Below are 18,595 nucleotides of genomic sequence, written 5' to 3'. Positions count from 1 at the left end.
GACTCAGGCTCCAGGGCTCTGTACACTAAGCTGTGGTTTCTTTCTATGCAATCTTACGTTCAGCTATTTGATGCAAATGTGGTGTTGGTGGTTGTAGTTGTTGAGTTGTTTCAGTTGTGTCTTACTTTCTGTGACCCTATTTTGGGGTTTCCTTGACAGAGATACTGGAGTGGTTTGCCATTTCCTTTTCCAGCTCATTTTTACAGATGAGGAAACTGAGGCAAACATGGTTAAGTGATTTGCCCAGAGTCATATAGCTAGTAAGTGTCTGAGGTCAAATTTGAACTCAGGTCCTCCTGACTCCAGGGCCAGTGCTCCAGCCACTATGCCACCTTGCTGCTCCTGATGCAAATGTGGAGTCCAGAAAGAGGAAAATAATAGTACTATTTTTCTCTGGGCCTATTATACCATACCTGGAATACTGAATTCAATTCTGGATGTCACATTTTAAGAGTGGCAATGAAAAACCATTGTCTCCAGAAGATGGCAACTAGGATGCTGAGGGATTTAGAAACCATGTGATAGGTGGGTGACCCCAAAATCTAAGACTTCCTTACTTCTTTCTACTCCCTACAGTGTTTAATAAACAATAATTTAATTTAATGCCATATAAGAAAGCAGAAGAAACTAAAGACAATTTGAAAAAGAGATTATGGAGAAACATGATAGTTATCTTTAAATGTGTATGTGGAGGGTGGAGGTGAGGTGTCAAAGAGGGGTCACACTGTTTCTATGTTCCTTCAGAGCACAGAAGTATGACCAATGAGTAGACACAGGAAAAGGCAGCTCTTGGAACAATAAAAGAAAGGACTTCCTGGCAAAAACAAACAAACAAACAAACAAAACCTTGCCAGGTAGTCTTCCCTCACTTGGGAACATTCAGGAAGCAAAATGATTACTAGTTAGAGGTGCCCTAGGGGAAGGAGGGAGTGAAGGAGAGAATAAACATTTATATAACATCTACTATGTGCCAGGCACTGTGCTAAACACTTTATAAAAATATTTCTCATTTGATTTCCCAACAACCCTGCAAACTAGATGCTGTTATTATTCTCATTTTATAGGTGAAGAAACTGAGGCAAACAGAGGCTAAATGATTTGCTTAGGGTCACACAGTTAGTAAGTGTCTGACGCTGGATTTGAGCTAGGTCTTTCTGACTCCAGGCACTGTGCTCTATCCACTGCACTACCTAGCAGCTCTGGAAGGGGGTCCTTTCATGGAGTAATTGGTTAAATTCAATAACCTGTACATTTCCCTTCCATCTTTAAGGCTGTATGTTTCTTTAATAGCCAGAGTCCTCGAAGACCCTCCTTCTATCTTGGCATTACTCTCAATTGATGGGTTAGGTTTTTTATACCGTCTTTCCGCCATCTAGAACTCAAAGCACCAGCAGCATTCCCTGCATCTGGCTTGTGATACACCGGCAGTCTCCGAGGTGGAGAATTTGAGAAGCAGCAGCTGTAGCATCAACCACCCAATCTTCCGAATGGGGTCCAAGGTCAGCGTCTTCATGTGTCAGCTTTTCCACTGGTTATTCTTCCCTATTTCATTCATTCCATGACTTCCTCTGGTTTCACTCTCTTCTGTCAGGTTACTTTCATAATGACATTTGATGTGTCCCCTACAGCCAACCTTGGAGACCAAGTACTTTTCAAAGCCACTGTGAGCAGGTAAGACCAAAGTACATGAAAACTTGCTCATTCATTCAGGAAACAAGTTAGTAAGCATCTACTATATGCTGTGCGCTGAGACATATAGTACTTAGTACAGTAAGAAACCTTTCCTGGTACCCCTTAATTCTAGGGCTTTCCGAGATTATCTCCAAATGATCCTATACATATCTTGTTTGCACATAGCTGTTTTTATGTCTTCTCCCCTGTTAGATCATCAGCTCCCCAAGGGCAAGGATTGTTTTTGCCTTTCTTTGTATCCCCAGAGCTCAGTGCAGTGCCTGGCACATAGAGCTCTTGATAAATACTTCTTAACTTGACTTGAGGTTAGCTTATCCTACCCAAAGCATGAAAGCCTTCTCCTCTGGGGTCCCTTCTCAGATGATTTCCTTTCTCTTTTTTTTTTTTTCCAGTGAGAACAACACACCTATGACCAGTAAAAATGTATTCCAGCTGAAACTACCAGTGAAATATGCCATCTACACAGTGATCAACAGGTACCACACTCTGTTCTCTAATACTCACTCATCCTGAAGGGCCTCCTTCATAATACCTCTAGGAGCTGCACTTTTATGTTAATGTGATTTTGTTATTGTCCTTCATATTAGAATATCAAGGCCCCTAGGTTGCCCAGTAGATAATATTGCTGGGCCTGAAGTCAAGAAGACTCATCTTCCTGACTTCAAATCTGGCCTGAGACACTTACTATCTGTGTGACCCTGGTCAAGTCAGTTAACCCTGTTTGCCTCAGTTTCTTCATCTGTAAAATGAACTGGGAAGGAAATGGCAAACCACTACAATGTCTTTGCCAAGCAAATCTCAAAATAGGGTCATGAAGAGTCAGACATGACTTTAAAAAAATTAGGGTATCATGCTAATCATGACAGCATAAGTGAGTGCCAGAAATAACACGGCCTCTCATATTTACAGATTTCTTTTTATGTGAAGCACCTTCATGTAAAGATGATATTTATTTAGAACTAAAGTTATACAGAACACATCATCTCACCACATTCTCCCACTGGCCATATGAGGGAAGTAGAGTATCATTATTATAGAGCATCATTATTCCCATTTAATAGATGAGGACATTGAGCCTCAGAGAAAGAGTGATTGGTTCAAGATCACACAGATAAGTGGTAAAGCGAGGACCCAAACCCAGCTCTGGTGGTTCCAAATCCAGGGCTCTTTCTATGATGCCAAAGCTGGATTAACTCATTTCTATTCAGACTAACAACAGAAGGAAAAGATACAACCGCTGCCCCAACTCTCATTACACTTACAAACTCATGGTGGAAATAAAACTTATAACTAAGAAACAGAAAAAGAGAGAGGATGATCAAGTGTTAATTCCTTGGTTCCCAGTCTCTAAAAGTTCTGGGAAGGAAAAAGTTGATCTATATCTTGTGTGCCTCAAAGAGTGATTTTGCAAAGGAGGTGATACTTGATCTGGATCTTGAACAAAGGACACATGGAAGAGGAAAAATAGCATGTGTTTTCAGAGGGCAATGAAGAGACCAGTTGGGGTGGAGCTAAGGGGCTCTGAATGAGGAGGTTCTTTTTTTTGTTTTTGTGTTTTTGTGTTTTTTTTTGTTGGTGAGGCAATTGGGTTAAGTGACTTACCCAGAATCACAGAGCTAGTAAGTGTCAATTGTCTAAGGTCAGATTTGAAATCAGGTCCTCCTGACTCCAAGGCCAGAGCTCTATCTACTGTGCCATCTTGCTGCCCTGAAAGAGGAGTTTTAAGAGTAGTAAAAGTTAAGGGGTGAGGCAGGCGAATAATAATAGCTAACATTTATGTAGTGCTAGGTGCATTATAAATATTATCTGATCCTCACCACAACCATGGGAGGTGGGTGCTCTTATCACCCCCATTTTACAGATGAGGAAACTAAGATTAAGTATTTTGCCTAAGGTCACACAGCTATTAAGGATCAGGAGCTGTATTTGAACTCAGGTTTTCTGACTCCAGGCCCAGCACTCTCTATACTGTACCACCTAGCTGCCAGATTACTAGGGACCTTGAAAGTCAGATAGAAGAGTTTAAAAAAACAATGGTAGGCAATAGGGATCCATGGAAAGTTGTTGAGCAAAGGAATGACAACAACAAATCAAATAAAGTCAACAAATATTTGTTGCACACCTGCATTGTGTACTTGGGGACAGGGACTGTTTCATGTTTGTCTTTGGATCCCTAGCCACCGTGAGCAGGTGAGACCAAAGTACATGAAAACTCGCTCATTCATTCAGGAAACATTTAGTAAGCACCTATTGAATGTTGTGTGCTAAGACATAGAGTCCTTAGTATAGTAAGATGCTTTTTGGCTTTTTCGGTTGGTTTGGGGTTTTTTGTGGGGTTTTTTTTTTTGGACTGGACTTGTTATTTCTTCAGTATAGGAAATTCTTTCCACTAAGGCAGACCAGCATCCACTCTGAAATTGATAATCTAATAGAAAATCTTCTGACGCACTAAGATCGGGTGATTTGTCTAGGGTTGAACTCAGGTCTTCCTGATTACTAGATCAGATCTCCACCACCTAAGCCACATTGCCTCTTGCCTTGCATTTCCTTACACATCGAAACTTTCATATTCATACCTCTCCCCTTCCACACACTGTAACCGGCCATTACCTTTGGCCACAGGACACTGCTGATAAGCAGGCAGACTTGCACAGTGCTGAAGTTGCACCTGGTTCACCATCATATCACACGCTTTGGACAAGCTAGCTATGCTCATTAGGGGTCTCTGAAAGGGAAATCTGGGGGTTAATAAGGATTGACCTTTTCTAAAGGCTCTTTCGTTGAGGTAAGAATGGGACCCAGAGGAGGATGTGGCCAGTGGTTTGAGCTTCACAGTAGCAGAAGGAAAAGAAGTGCTAGAACTAAGCTCTGGGGAGCAGAGGTGCGAGCAGTTCAGGGAAGGGAGATTAACTGCAGGGAGTGAAACAGCGTGAAGGGGCAGCCATTGACTAAGGACATGAAAGAGACCTTAGAAATCATTTAGTCTTCTGAAAGACTTACTATGAAAAATGCTATCCATCTGCAGAGAAAGAAGTGATGGAGTCTGAATGCAGATCGAAGCATACTTTTTTTTTAACTTTTGTTATTCTTGAGGGTTTTTTTTTCTTTTTTTGGTCTTCATTTTCTTTTGCAACATGGCTAATATGGAAATGTTTTGCACAACTACACATATATAATTCATATTAAATTGCTTGCCATTTTTTTTAAGGCAATTGGGGTTAAGTGACTTGCCCAGGGTCACACAGCTAGTAAGTGTCAAGTGTTTGGTCTGAGACCAGATTTGAAGTCAGGTCCCCCTGACTTCAGGGCTGGTGCTCTATCCACTGTGCCACCTAGCTGCCCCCCCTTCTTTTTTTTTTAAATTGCTTGCCTTTTCAAGAAGGAAGAGAAGAGGAAGGGAGAGAGAATATGGAACTCAAATTTTTTTTTAAGTGAATGGTAAAATTTTTTAAACGAATGTTTTAAAATGTTTAAAAATTATGTGTTTACATGTAATTAAGAAATAAAATTAAAATTAAATGTAAAAAAAGGGAGATCATCTATTCCAATTTATTTTACAGATGAGGAAACTGAGGCCCACAAAGGTTAAGTGAGGTAACATGGGTAGTCGAGTCAGAATTAGAACCTAGGACAGCTGATTCCACATCCAGTGCTCTTAGCAGAGAGAGTGATACTATAAATGCTTTCAAATTTAATCTGCTATTGTGTCTTTTACTGGGCAGAAGAGAAGGCATGCTTCCCTTCTATTCTACTCTCTTCTCCCCACCCTCCCCAGAGACACACCCACCACCTCAACACCCTTACCAGCATCATCCCAGAACCTAAGCAATGGGGCAAGGCCCCAAGCCAGGCCAAGAAGGTCTACAATTTTCCAGAGGAAGAGATTTTGAAATCAGAAGAGAGAGAATGTTATGGTTTGAGTTGTTAATCTAAACTTGGGTTTTTCTAAGCTAAATGGCCTTGTGTGGCACAGGACACAGATTGTTGGGCTCAGAGTCAGGAAAACCTAAGTTCAAATCCCAATTCTGACACTTAGCAGCTTGAGAAACTCTGAGCATGCCTCTTAATCTTTCTGAGGATAACATCCTTAGGCTTCAAATGAGACAGTGCCCATGAAGTAAAAATGCCTAATCTGGAATTAGAAAGACCTGAGTTCAAATCCAACCTTACTTACAGACACTTACTAGTTGTGTGACCCTGGGCAAGTCACTTCACCTGCTTGCCTCCATTTCCTAAACTGTAAAATAGGAGGTCCTAATAGCACCTATTTCCTAAGCTTGTTGTGAGGATCAAATGAGACAATATCTGTAAAGCACTTAGCATAGTACCTTTCACAGAGTAACTGCTACATAAAATGTTAACTATTATCAAAATTTTAAAAATTCAATCATTGGTAACTAAGAGTGTGTGTATGTGTGTCTGTACATGTATCAGTTTTTATCTTGGACTCATAGGACCCTAGAACTGATAAACTGAAAGTTACATTCAACTCCTTCATTTTACAGAGTAGGAAACTGAGAACCCAAGAGGGGAAATGAACTTGGCCAAGAACACATAGCAAGTTGGTGGCCATCTGGATTAGAGTACAAGTCACCTGATTCCCAATGGGGTACTCTTTGCTAAACTTAATATATTGTTGTCTAGTTGTTCAGACATGTCTGATTCTATATGACTCCATGGACATTGTCAATGGGGTTTTCTTGGCAAAGATATTGGAGTGGTTTGCCATTTCTCCAGTATGTCCCCATTTTACAGATGAGGAACTGAGGCAAATAAGGATTAAGTGACTTGCCCAGGGTCACACAGCTAGTGTCTGAGGCTGAATTTGAACTCAGATCTTCCTAATTCTAGTCCTGGTACTCTATCCACTGCACCAACTAGCTGCCATATCACTAGTATAGCAGACACTTTTGCACCTGCTATACCTTTGTATACCTTTGTCCATCTCCTCAGGCAGTGGTTTCCCAGGTGTGCAAGTGACTAGAGCATCTAAAACATGCAAAACTTCAAAGCCACAATAGAATTTGCTTTCCCAAACAGCTACTCTTTCCATAGTCTCTACTTGAGCAATTGCCCCTTCATCTCAGTTCACAATGGGGTCCCATTAGCCCCACCATCACAATTGTGTGACTTCGGACAAGTCACATCCCCTAGGCTAGCTGATCTCTAAGGTCTCTGTTAACTCTACAGATTCTGTGTATACATTGCCTGACTAATCTCAAACTTGACCCTGTTTGTTCAGCTTGAAGCTTATTCAGGGGCTCTCTGTGGTGTCGTTTATTCCATTAACACTTTCTCTTTTTCCACCAGCATTGAAGACTCCACCAAATATCTCAACTTCTCAGTTTGGGAAGAGAAGCAAGCTAACATGACTGAGCACGGATACCGAGTAAGGGAGGAGGGGCCACAACCACCGGGGGAATCTGGAAAAGACATAGTGACTGAGGAGTGGAACCAAAACTAGAATGGAAAAAATGGGGCTTTGCCCCATGGCACAGACATGGGCTGGGGGTTCTTCCTTGCCTCACAGCCCTCCAGAGGTCCAGAGAAAAACTATCTCCTGCTCCCACTCCCAGGGTGGCATCCCTCACCCTTGTGGCCCAACCTTCCATGAGGGGGTCAGGTCTCTCTGGAGCATGGGATACCTACGATCTTTCAGCCTAAATATGCCAGTGGTAGGACTGTCTTATAGGCCACCATGGTCCACACTGCCCCCTCCCCACTGAATTTGCCCTCGGCTCAATTTCAATCGGTTTTGGCTGAACGAAGGTATGAAATGTATGGGTTGGGAATGGAAATAGAATCTAGTGTAAGTTGGGGAAAAGTCAAGGAGAGGGCAGGATTCAAAACATTGTTTTCCATTCTCTCTGCAGATAAATAACCTGGGACAGAGGGCTCTACCTGTCCACATAGACTTCTGGGTCCCTGTGGAATTGAACAAGGAGTCTGTATGGAATCTGACTGAGGTCACTTACCCCCAGGTAATCTTGGATCAAATGCAAGAGTTACCCTCCCATATCCCTTCTTTGCACTGGACCATAGCTTCCATATTTCTCTGACAAATCCTCAGCCTACTATTTCACTCTAAAGACCTTATCTCTGTCTGATTTTTCTCCCCCTAGGATTCATCAATTCAGTGTGCCATAGAAAGAAAAGAACCCAGTCACTCTGACTTTTTGACCCACATCCAGAAGAGTCCAGTGCTGGTGAGGATGGACTCTAAAATTATCCCCAATTTGTTAAAAGAACATAGAAGTTCAATGTTGTGTTCAGTGGTTGTTATTTTACCTCAGAGACACCACTGTCTCCTAACTGTCCGCACTCAAACTAAATGGAGGTCAATGTTATTTTGACCTAAACCTGACTCCTTCAGAACTTTGTCTTCTCCCCTCCCCAGAATTGCTCCATTGCTGTGTGCTTGAGAATTGGCTGTGATATTGCCACTTTCAAAATCCAAGAGGAGCTTGACTTCATCATTAAAGGCAATTTCAGCTTTGGCTGGGTCAGCCAGGTATGTGGGGCAGCATGGGGAGTGGGGGGTGATGTAGGAGTATGGCTTTAGAAGTAAGAGACCACAGAGGGCATCTGAGGCCAATGCTCTTATTTTGCAGATGAGATAGCTGAGACCCTGGGAGTTCACACAAGTAGTGAGCATTAGAGGAGAGATTTGAACTCAGGTTCTCTACATCAGGGATTCTTAGCCTGGGGTCTATAAACTTGTTCTTTAATAGATTTTTAAGGGGCAGCTAGGTGACGCAGCAGATAGAGCACTGGCCCTGAAGTCACGGAGGACCTGTGTTCAAATCCAGCCTCAGACCAAACACTTCACACTTACTAGTTGTGTGACCCTGGGCAAGTCACTTAACCCCATTGCCTAGCAGAAAAAAAAACAGATTTTTAAATATTTTATAACTATATTCCAATATAATTGGTATCCTCTGCAATCTTCTGTATTTTATGCATTTAAAAACATTATTCTGAGAAGTGGTCCATAGGTTTCACCAGACTGACAAAGGAGTCCATGACACAAAAAAAGAGGTTTAGTACCCCTAACCTAGTGCCTGTGCGCTTTTCATGGCACCCCAGCTTCATCCCAAGGCGTCTGAATCAGCTCTATGGTCCTCGTTCTCAGATGTTGCTACTCCTACCCCAAAGTAGGCACATTTTCGCTGTTCTGTGACTTCCCCAGAACCAATTACTTCAGCCTTGCTTCCTCTCTTTTGCAGACTCTGCAGAAGAAGCTGTTGTTCATGAGTTCAGCTAAAATAAGTTTTGATGAATTAAAGTATTCTCAGCTTCCAGGACAAGAGGCCTTTTTGAGAACCCAGGTAATTGACCATGGAGTCAGTAAGGCCAGCAAATTTCTTTCTTGGTATAATGTAAGTTGGTATTTAGTGGGCATTTTTGCTTAAGGTTAGGAGCATAGAGTAAAAAGTAGATTTCTTCTTAGGTCTCCAGGTGCTTTTATACAGGGGCAGGTCCCAGAGTCCCAGGAAGAAAAGTAGTAGGAGGCTCAGGTGGTGCACTGGACCCAGAACCAGGGAGACCTGAGTTCAGACAAGGCAACTCTGACTGCCTTAGTTTCCTCATCTGTAAAATGGGGATGATAAAAGCACATACCTCTCGGACTTGTTGTAAGGCTCAAATGAGATAATATTTGTAAAGCACTATGCAAACCTTAAAGTGTTGTATAAGTGGTAGCTATTATTATTAACTAAGATGATAATGAGATTTGTCAGCAAAATCTGATCCTTTCAAATGGAAAGCCTTCTCTTAGCATAGTGTCTGGCACATAATAGGCATTTAATGAATGTTGATTGATGGATTGATTGACGGGGCTCTGCTTCAAACCAGATAGAGACAGTGGTGGAACAGTATGAGATCCACAATCCCATCCCCCTCATCTTGGGCAGCACTGTGGGGGGACTCCTGCTGCTGGCACTCATCACAATTGGACTGTATAAGGTGAGACTCCTCAGCCCCACCATCCCCCTTCTCCCATGCTTCTAAGTTCCCTTTACTCCCTCCTGACTTGTCCTTCCTGATTTTACTTCCTTTTGTGCCTCCCACAGCTTGGTTTCTTCAAACGTCAGTATAAGGACATGATGGAAGATAAAGCCCGGGAGGCTGAACTGAAAAATGAAGACTCTCAGGCCCCCAGCTCCTGATGCAGCCATCCCACTCTCCTAGGCATGCAGACTGTTAACATAGGGGTAGAATTCAGCCCTCTCTTTTCCTGGACAAAGCTAGGCCTGAGATGAAAGCCTTTTGTCAGGTTGCTTCTACAAACTCTCCTTCCTTGGGCCAGGAATGGAACTGAGTCTTTCATATGACACCACCATGGGATGCCCAAAACCTGTCACGCTTCCTGGGAAACATTGTCATTTTGGCATGTTTGAATAAAACCTCTTGCCTTTGAGTCAACCCACCTATTCTGTAGCCTTGCAACAACCCTGTTGGGGCTGGCAGGCTGGAGGGCTGGGGCACCATCAAAGTTGTGTGTAAATGGAGTCAGTCTTCTCCCTTCTCTTTCTAACAGGAAATAAATTAGAGTGACACACAGTGCCTGCATGCGGGTTGATCCTGTCAGTGTCGAGGGTCAGGAAAGGAAAGGGAAGAGTCACCAGGCCCAAGGTTCCCAGCACTGGGTATCAGAAATCTTTGCCTCATACAAGGAAAAGGTGTTGGCTATCTCCCTGTACCCTTCATTTCTACTAAATTATCATCAATAGCTGAAATTATCATCAGTAGCTGAATCTCAGTTTTCCACTGGAAATTTAAAAAAAAAAAACCAATAAAACAATCGGCACATGTGTCTGAGAAATAGAAACAGGGAATGTAGTTCCCAGCAAAGGTTGGGGAACAAAAGCAAGCACCCCCCAGGGCTTGTCTATTCTGGGATTGGAAGGGTTGTTCTTATCAGCCTCAAGGTGAGGACAAGTAATTAGCTGTTTTTTCACACCAGCTACCCAATGTGAGAAGGGGGCAGGGAAGGAATAAAAGTGCAGGGTGTTGTGTTGGGCGATCAGCATCAAGGGTGATTTCCCATACGTAGCCCTCTCTCCCAACCCCCAGGGAAGAGAAACACTGAGAATAATCTTTCATCTGGCCCCCACAGATCGGGTCAGTAGGCTAGGGAGAAGAGAGTAAGAGGAGATCGGTCTTTTACTTGTTCTTTTCTTCCTAAAGGTCCTTCCACTATATTCCTCTTCAGACTAGGTAGAGATCATTAGACAAGTCCAATTCTTAAAAGTCATTAGATGATCATAGATTTAGAGCTGGAAGGAACCTTGGAGGCAATTGTATCTAATTCCTCATTTTACTTATGAAGAGGAATCTGAAGCAGAGGGAAGTTAAATGATTTGCACAGGATTTCAGAGTCATAAGGGTCTGAGGTGAGAGTTGAAGCCAACTCTTCTGGTCTCTGATTTCTGATCCACTATGCTATGCTGCCTCGAGATTTCTCCCCACCCTTTGTGAACAAGCCTGTCCTAGACTTTTTGAACTCAAAACCCCAATGAAACACTTCATACTCATGTGGGAGGGATGACTTAATTGCTTCTTGGGCCCCCATAATCTTACCTGTCCACCCACAACCATGGGGCCCAAGGAAATTCACAGTTCTTTCTTGAAGTGTTCACATTCTGCAGAGGTTTATTCTGTACATGTTTCTCTGTTAGAATAAAAGTCCCCTGAGAACAGTCCAGTTATTGCACCAGGCTGGGAGTAGAATGCAGTCCAGTGCAGTCCACACTAGCACAAATCAGGCCCCAACAAACCAGCAGCAGGACTTGGGGGGATGGGGGTGACTGAATCAGCAGCAGCAGTGGCTTCCAGAGCAAGTGGGGGTTGGACAACTGGTCAGAAGAAGATTACAGGAATCCCTTTTGCTGGTACTGGATACAGGACTCTGTTGTATTGCCCATACTCAGATCTGGGTCACAGTCCCAGGGCAAGGAGGAACATTGGCATGCCAGAGCTTGCAGCTGAAGGAGAGCAAGGACCCTGGTCACAGCTTCAGGGCAGAAAAGAATGCTTGTGTTAACCCAGACCAGAGCACAAGCTAGGAGAGTAGTAAATATACTTCTCCTTAGATCATACCACCTTGGAAGAACTGAAAGCTTATAAATACTAGGCCTGAAAACAGCTACACAAAAAACCTGACGCTTGGGACAGTGCCCCTCCACCCTGGGAGCAGAGCCCAACTTTAAGGTTAAAAATCAAAAAACAGGATGGAAAAATGAACATACAGAAAAAAAAAGACTGACCATAGAAAGTTACTATGATGACAGGGAAGAGCAAAACACAAACTCAGAAGACAACAAAGTCAAAACTGCTATATCCAAAGCCTCAAAGAAAATGTGAATTGTTATCAAGCCCAAAAAGAATTCCTGGAAAAGCTCCCCTCAAAAAAAGATTACTAGTTTCTTGAATAATGAGTGGGTCCTTTAACAAAATTAATGAAAATAAAAAAGAAACTGTAAAAGGGGGGGTTGGATATTTACAGCAAATATCACTGATAAAAGTATGCTATCCAGTAGATATAGGAAACTGACACATATATGATCAAGAACAATTCTCCAACAAATAAATCCTTAAAAGATATAAATAGCTTTCAAAAGGAATTTATTAAATTCAAATTTAATAAATTTAATAATAAATTTATAAATAAATAAATAATAAATTCAAATTTAATAAATTCAAGTGGAATTTATTAAAACTCCAAATCACAAATTAAAGCATCTCTGAGCTTTTACTTCGTATTCTCCAGATATTTAGGCAAAGGTGACAAAAATGGGAAGTGTCATTGTTGGAGCAACTGTTGAAAGACAGACATACTAATACTCTGTTGGTGGAGCTGCAAATTAGTCCAACTACTCTGTATAAGTTGAAGTTATTGGGGCAGCTAGGTGGTGCAGCACCAGCCCTGGAGTCAGGAGGACCTGAGTTCCAATCTGGCCTCAAACACATAACACTTACTAGCTGTGTGACTCTGAGCAAGTCACTTAACCCCATTGCCTAACCAAAAAAAAAAAAAAGTTGAAATTATCAAAGAAAAGTGGCTAAGCTATTCAATAAAGATATAATGTGCATTATATAGCCTTTGAAACACTGCTCCCACCACTGGGCACATATTCCCAGGTCAAGGACAGAAAAAAAGGTCCAACATACGATAAAATATTAATAGCACTTTATGTAGTAGGGAATGGCTCCTCCCTTTAAACAAGCCCTGCACAGAGCTGCCACCTGAGTCCTCATCAAACTGTGGGGCCTGGTAGAGAGAATGAAAGAGAAGACGAGGGTTCTGGAAAGGAGCCAAGGAGGGCAGTTAATTGGCTGCAAAATCTGCTCTTTTTGCTTTCTTCTTCTGTTCTATTATTAACCCAAGTTCTCCACCCCCATTTGTAGCAGAGTAATTTATTGAGCTAACCCCTATCAAATCCTTGTCAGCAGTCTGCTTCCGCCCCTCATTTTCTCCTATATTACTTCACCCATGCTACTCAGTTCCTAGGAGGCTCCAAGAACCACTCCAACTATGGCATCTGGTGCTGTGTTCCTGTTCACAGGTGAGTGGAGACCCCTTCCTTTGGAATTGGGAAGGGAGGTGAGGTGATTGGGTAAAAAGAATAAGTCCCCATCTAAGTCTATCCATTGGAGCTCTGAGAAGGAAAAAGGAGGACAGATGGAAAGAAAGGGGGGAAGAAGACCAGAGTAGGGCTCCGGGGTTGGAGGTGAGATGGAGGAATGGCATAGGGGTGTATAAATGAATAGAGAGTGAATAAGAAAACCGATTTGATGAAGACTGAAGGATACAAACTACAGCCAAACCAAATGTGGTGAGTTCCATAGATCCAGCTCAAAAGCCACCTTTTCTATGAAATTCCCCAGATCCCCCTAGTTACAAGTAACTTCTCCCTCATCAGCTCTCATGGCATATTTTATATCCCTTTGAAGGGATAGTAGTGTGTTAAAGAGGAAAGAGCACTGGACCTGGGCTCAGGAGACTATTGATTCTCACAACCCTTTATAGCTGTGTGACTCTAAGCAAAATATTTAAGCTCTCCGAACTTTAATTTCCTTATCTGTAAAATAGGAATAATAATGCTTGCCCTACCTCCCTACTAGGACTGTTATGAGGAAAGCAGTTTTGTAAATCATAAATGTGAATCGTAGTGTTGTGGACTCATATTCCAATTCACATTATATTCATCTGAATCTCTTCCTACTAGACAATAAACTCCATTACAGCAAGAACCATATTTTTTGATCATGGTATCTTCCCCAGCACTAAGGACAGTGGCATTACTCCTAGAGATGTTTGATAAATGTCTGAGAGAGGAAAAAAAAGTGTTCACTGTCCTCCATACACCAAAAGTTATTACCTATTAACACCTGAGGTTGCTGTTTGCCCTTCGTTCTTGAAGAGGACCATGACATCAGGGAGATGCCATGACATGCAAGTGAATTGGTTTTAAGTGAGGGAGGGTTGTGTAAAGTCACCAGTCTCACTTTCTCCTCTAGAGCCATCTGGGTCCAGTGGCCAAATATGGATCAGGATGACTAGAGATGGCCCAGGATGCAGTGGGGAACCTTGGTCTTAAGATCTGAACCATGGGGGGGCAGTTAGGTAGTGCAGTGGATAGAGCACCGGCACTGGAGTCAGGAGGACCTGAGTTCAAATGTGGCCTCAGATACTTGATACTTACTAGCTGTGTGACCCTGGGCAAGTCACTAAACCCCATTGCCTAACCAAAAAAAAAAAGATCTGAACCACCCTGACAGTATAGGGGTGGAGGGTAAGAGTAGAACAAGGAAGAGATGGGCACAAACACTGCTCTGGTGTGATAGGGGCTGGAAGACAGAGAGGCATTGACCCGTGGGCACAGTAATGGTGGGGCCCCCAGGGTCCTGATCATCAGCTCTTAGGAATTACATTAATGCTTCAGTTCTTTCTAGGTTTCAGGTGTTCCATTCCCAGAATGATCTTTACCCCATCACTTACCCATTCTTTTGCTTAAGCCCTGTCCCTCTCCTCCCTAGATTCCCTATGATTCTTGCTATAGACTCAATTTTCTCGCCCTAAAGGGAAAGGAGTATCTTAGAGTTCTATAGGAAAGAGAAATCAGATTATCTGAGAAAGCTAGGGTGAGGGGGACAGCATATGAAATGCCTCATGGCTCTTCTCCCTCTTAACTATTGGGAGACATAATGAAAAGTGCACATTCTTGGCCCTTGTCCTGACTTTGTGACTGATAGATTGATGCAGACCAGGAAACTGTGGCCCATGGAGTTTGTATAATCCATTTAAAGTTAAGGAATACGGGACAATGAAGAGCATTGTATTCATGTGATATGAAGATTGGTTGAGGAAATTGAGAATGCTTAGCCTGGAGAAGAGAAGACATCATAGTTGTCTTCAATAAGGAACAGATCACTTAACCTCCGTGAGCCATATTTCCCGTATTAAGCACTTTCTATGTGCCAGGTATATGCTGGTGATACAAAGAGAAAAAACAAAACCATCCTCAGAAGGCTTACATTCTAATGGGGGTCAGGAAGGAAAACACGTACACATGTAAATATATACTAATCTGCACAGAAGGAAATTGATCCAGGACTGGATAATCTCTAAAGTCTTCCAAGCCCCAAGAGTTTGTGATTCTTCTGCTCTAATCTCTGAAGCAAGTCACTTAGTTTCTCAGAGCCCTCAGTCAGCACAGTACAGTTTAAAAGCTGTACTGGTGGAAGGAGATGCCTCCTCAGATGTTCCTAAGTCAATGACCTCAGATGTGTGGGAAAAGAAATGCAGTGGGGTTTTCTATAAACTTTGAATTTGAATATGCAAATAAATGTTTGTTTTCCTTAACATCTAGAAACCTAGGGAATCTAGGGAATATCATATTGTGGACATTTTGTGACACATTTGATGCATTAGGGTTTAGTTTTTATTTTTTAAAACGGCCCTAAGGAAGATTAATTTCTAAGAAAGTTGTGATTAGTCATAATTGCATATATATATATGGGTATGTATGTATGAATATATATGTGTGTGTGTATACATACATATGTGTGTATGTATATATACACATATGCATATACACAAAGACCCACATATATCTGCTAAGTGGTATGCAGGTGCTGGGTCTGGAGTCAGTGAGATTCATCTTCCTGAGTTCAAATCTGGCCTCAGACATTTTCCAGCTGTGTGACCCTGGGCAAGTCACTTAACCTTGTTTGCTTCAGTTTCCTCATCTGTAAAATAAGCTGGGAAGGAAATGGCAAACCACTCCAGGATTTTTGTCAAGAAAACTCCAAATGGGATCATGAAGAGCCTGACATGACTAAAAAACAATTCAGCAACAACATATATGTGTATGTACATGCATACATGTGTGTATATGTACACATATGTGTATGTACACAGACATCTTATCTCTCCCGTTACATTATAATATATTTAAGGTGTCAACCCCTGGGAAAATCTGGGCACCTACCTTGCTCTGAACAGCAGTTTCTAACTGCACCCAGGAAGACACTCTCCACCCCCCACCCTCACCCTGCATACCTCAGCAGTTTCTAACTGCCCCTGTTACTGGATAGAAATAGCTCCAAGGACATTTCTTGTAATTTCTCAACACCTTCAACACTGCCTTCCTACAGTTCAACTGTTCTGTGTATCCAGACTATTTCCCACAGCTATACACTATAAGAATCTCCTTCTCCCTTTCATCCTCAGGTATCCCTGTCTGATAAGGCAGCCTGTTGTCCCAAATTGCAATTCCTCAACCTGGAATAAATGCCTCAGTTTATTTACTGATTACCGAGTTGGTCTAAATTTTTTTTCAGGTTGACAAAGGTCAAGGATCATGTCTTCTATTTTGTTTGAAATTCTCAACATGGCTTAGTCATTCAGGGCTCCCATGAGGCACTTAGCAAATGGCATTGAATGACAGCACTGTGGGATGCTAATTTGATCATGGGATATATTAAGAGAGGCAGAGCTTCCAGGAAAAAGGAAGTGATTGTCCTTCCATACTCTGCCCTGATCAGACCACACCTAGACCATTATGTTCAGATTTTGAGTCATTTAAGAAGGACAAAAATGAGCATCCAGAGGAAAGAAGAAAAGACAGTGAAGAACATTGAGTCCGTCTCATATGAAGATTGGTTGAGGGAATTAGAGATGTTTACCCTGGAGAAGATACAGAGGGGAATGATAGTTGTCTACAAGCAGTTTAAAGGCTGGAATGTAACCTTGTTCAGTTTGGCAGTAGAAGGAGGGCAGAAATAGGAGCATTGGGTGAATGAATGGATGAATGAATGAAAAAAGCATTAAGTTCTCACTAGGAAGATGCAAAAAGGCAAACTGAGTCTCAATGACTAGAAAAATTTCCCAGGAATCAAGATGGTGGAGAAAAAGCAGGAATTCTCCTTGGCTCTCCCAAATTCCCCTCCAATCAACTTTAAATAATACTTCAAAATGAATTCTGGAGCAGCAGAACCCACAGATGGGATGGAACAATTTTTCCAGCCCAAGACAACTTACAAGCTTTGCAGAAAAGATCTGTTGCACTGGGGTGAGAGTAGAGTGCAGTCCAGTGCAGGCAAGCCCCATTAAGACAGCAGCAGGCTTTGGGGGTAACTGAATTGGCAGCAGTAGCTTCCAGAGCTCTCAGCCCATAGATGGTAAGGGGGTTGGACAACTAGTTAGAAGGAGATTACAAGGGGTTCCTTTGCTGGCACTGTGTGCAGGGCTCTGTTGTATTGCCCTTATGTAGATCCAGGGCAAGTCCCTGGGCAGTCCCAGGGCAAGGAGGAGCACTAGCACCACCAGAACTTGTGGCCAAAGGGGAGTAGGTGACCCTGGTCAAAGTCCCAAGGTGGAAAGGAGTGTTTGTGGTCATTCACAGACTAGAGCACAGGCCAAAGAGAGTAGCAAACACACCTCCTCTTAAATCAGAACACCTTGGGAGCAGTGAAAACTTACAGACCTCCTAGAACTAGTTCTGAAAACAGCTGCACAAAAAACCTGAAGCTTGGGATAGTGCTCCCTCCACCCCGGAAGCAGAGTCCAAGTTTAATATAAAGTTAAAAGTCAAGAAATAGAATGGAAAAGTGAACAACCAAAAAAGACCCTGACCATAAAAAGTTACTATGGTGACAAGGAAGAGCAAAACACAAACTCAGAAGAGGACCACAAAGTCAAAACTGCCACATCCAAAGCCTCAAAGAGAATGTGAACTGGTCTCAGGTCCAAAAAGAATTCCTGGAAGAGTTCAAACAAAAAATCAAATAAAAGAGGTAGATGAAAAATTGGGAAAAGAAATTACAGTGGTGCAAGAAAATCTTGAAAAAAGAGTCAATAGATTGGTAAAAGGAGGCACAAAAAATATGAAAGAAAAATAATACCTTAAAGAACAAAATAAGTCAAATGGCATAAGAGGCACAAAAATCCAATGAAGAGAAGGAAGCCTTGAAAGGAAAAATTGGCCAAATTGAAAGAAATATACAAAAATTCACTGAAGAGAAAAACTCCTTAAAAAGCAGAATTGGCCAAATGAAAAAGAAGGTACAAAAATTCACTGGAGAAAAGAACTCCTTAAAAAGTAGAATTGATCAAATGAAAAAAGAGGTACAAAAACTCACCGGAGAAAACAATTCCTTAAAAATTAGAATTGGGTAAGTAGAACCTAATGACTCTATGAGACATCAAGAAACAGTAAAACACAGTGGATAGAGCACTGGCCCTGGATTCACGAGGACCTGAGTTCAAATCCGTCCTCAGACACATAACACTTACTAACTGTGTGACCCTGGTCAAGTCACTTAACCCCATTGCCTACCAAAAAAGAAAGAAAGAAAGAAAGAAAGAAAGAAAGAAAGAAAGAAAGAAAGAAAGAAA

The 18,595-nt window shown here is 42.1% G+C and overlaps 2 protein-coding genes across 4 annotated transcripts in view; both read left to right on the top strand.

Annotated features, from left to right (window-relative positions):
* The window catches only part of LOC114040847 (integrin alpha-X-like), a 38,329-nt gene extending 28,209 nt beyond the window's left edge, over positions 1–10,120 (top strand). Inside the window, exons 21-30 of the mRNA XM_027859057.1 lie at positions 1,377–1,499; positions 1,592–1,671; positions 2,085–2,168; positions 7,003–7,081; positions 7,566–7,673; positions 7,815–7,898; positions 8,090–8,203; positions 8,919–9,020; positions 9,547–9,657; positions 9,765–10,120. Of these exons, the coding sequence (XP_027714858.1) occupies positions 1,377–1,499; positions 1,592–1,671; positions 2,085–2,168; positions 7,003–7,081; positions 7,566–7,673; positions 7,815–7,898; positions 8,090–8,203; positions 8,919–9,020; positions 9,547–9,657; positions 9,765–9,860 (981 nt within the window). The 3' untranslated portion in view covers positions 9,861–10,120. The remainder of the gene's footprint in view (positions 1–1,376; positions 1,500–1,591; positions 1,672–2,084; positions 2,169–7,002; positions 7,082–7,565; positions 7,674–7,814; positions 7,899–8,089; positions 8,204–8,918; positions 9,021–9,546; positions 9,658–9,764) is intronic.
* Positions 10,121–13,122: 3,002 nt separating this feature from the next.
* The window catches only part of ITGAD (integrin subunit alpha D), a 30,033-nt gene continuing 24,560 nt past the window's right edge, over positions 13,123–18,595 (top strand). Inside the window, exon 1 of one of the 3 annotated variants that reach the window (XM_027859048.1) lies at positions 13,123–13,259. In XM_027859048.1, the coding sequence (XP_027714849.1) occupies positions 13,229–13,259 (31 nt within the window). In that variant the 5' untranslated portion in view covers positions 13,123–13,228. The remainder of the gene's footprint in view (positions 13,260–18,595) is intronic. The other 2 variants (XM_027859046.1, XM_027859047.1) reach the window with 2 other exon arrangements.

This window comes from Vombatus ursinus, unplaced genomic scaffold (genome assembly GCF_900497805.2).
Source record: "Vombatus ursinus unplaced genomic scaffold, bare-nosed wombat genome assembly UNPS02014158.1, whole genome shotgun sequence".
NCBI classification, from domain to species: Eukaryota; Metazoa; Chordata; class Mammalia; order Diprotodontia; family Vombatidae; genus Vombatus; species Vombatus ursinus.
This window is presented reverse-complemented; position numbering and strand designations above follow the sequence as displayed.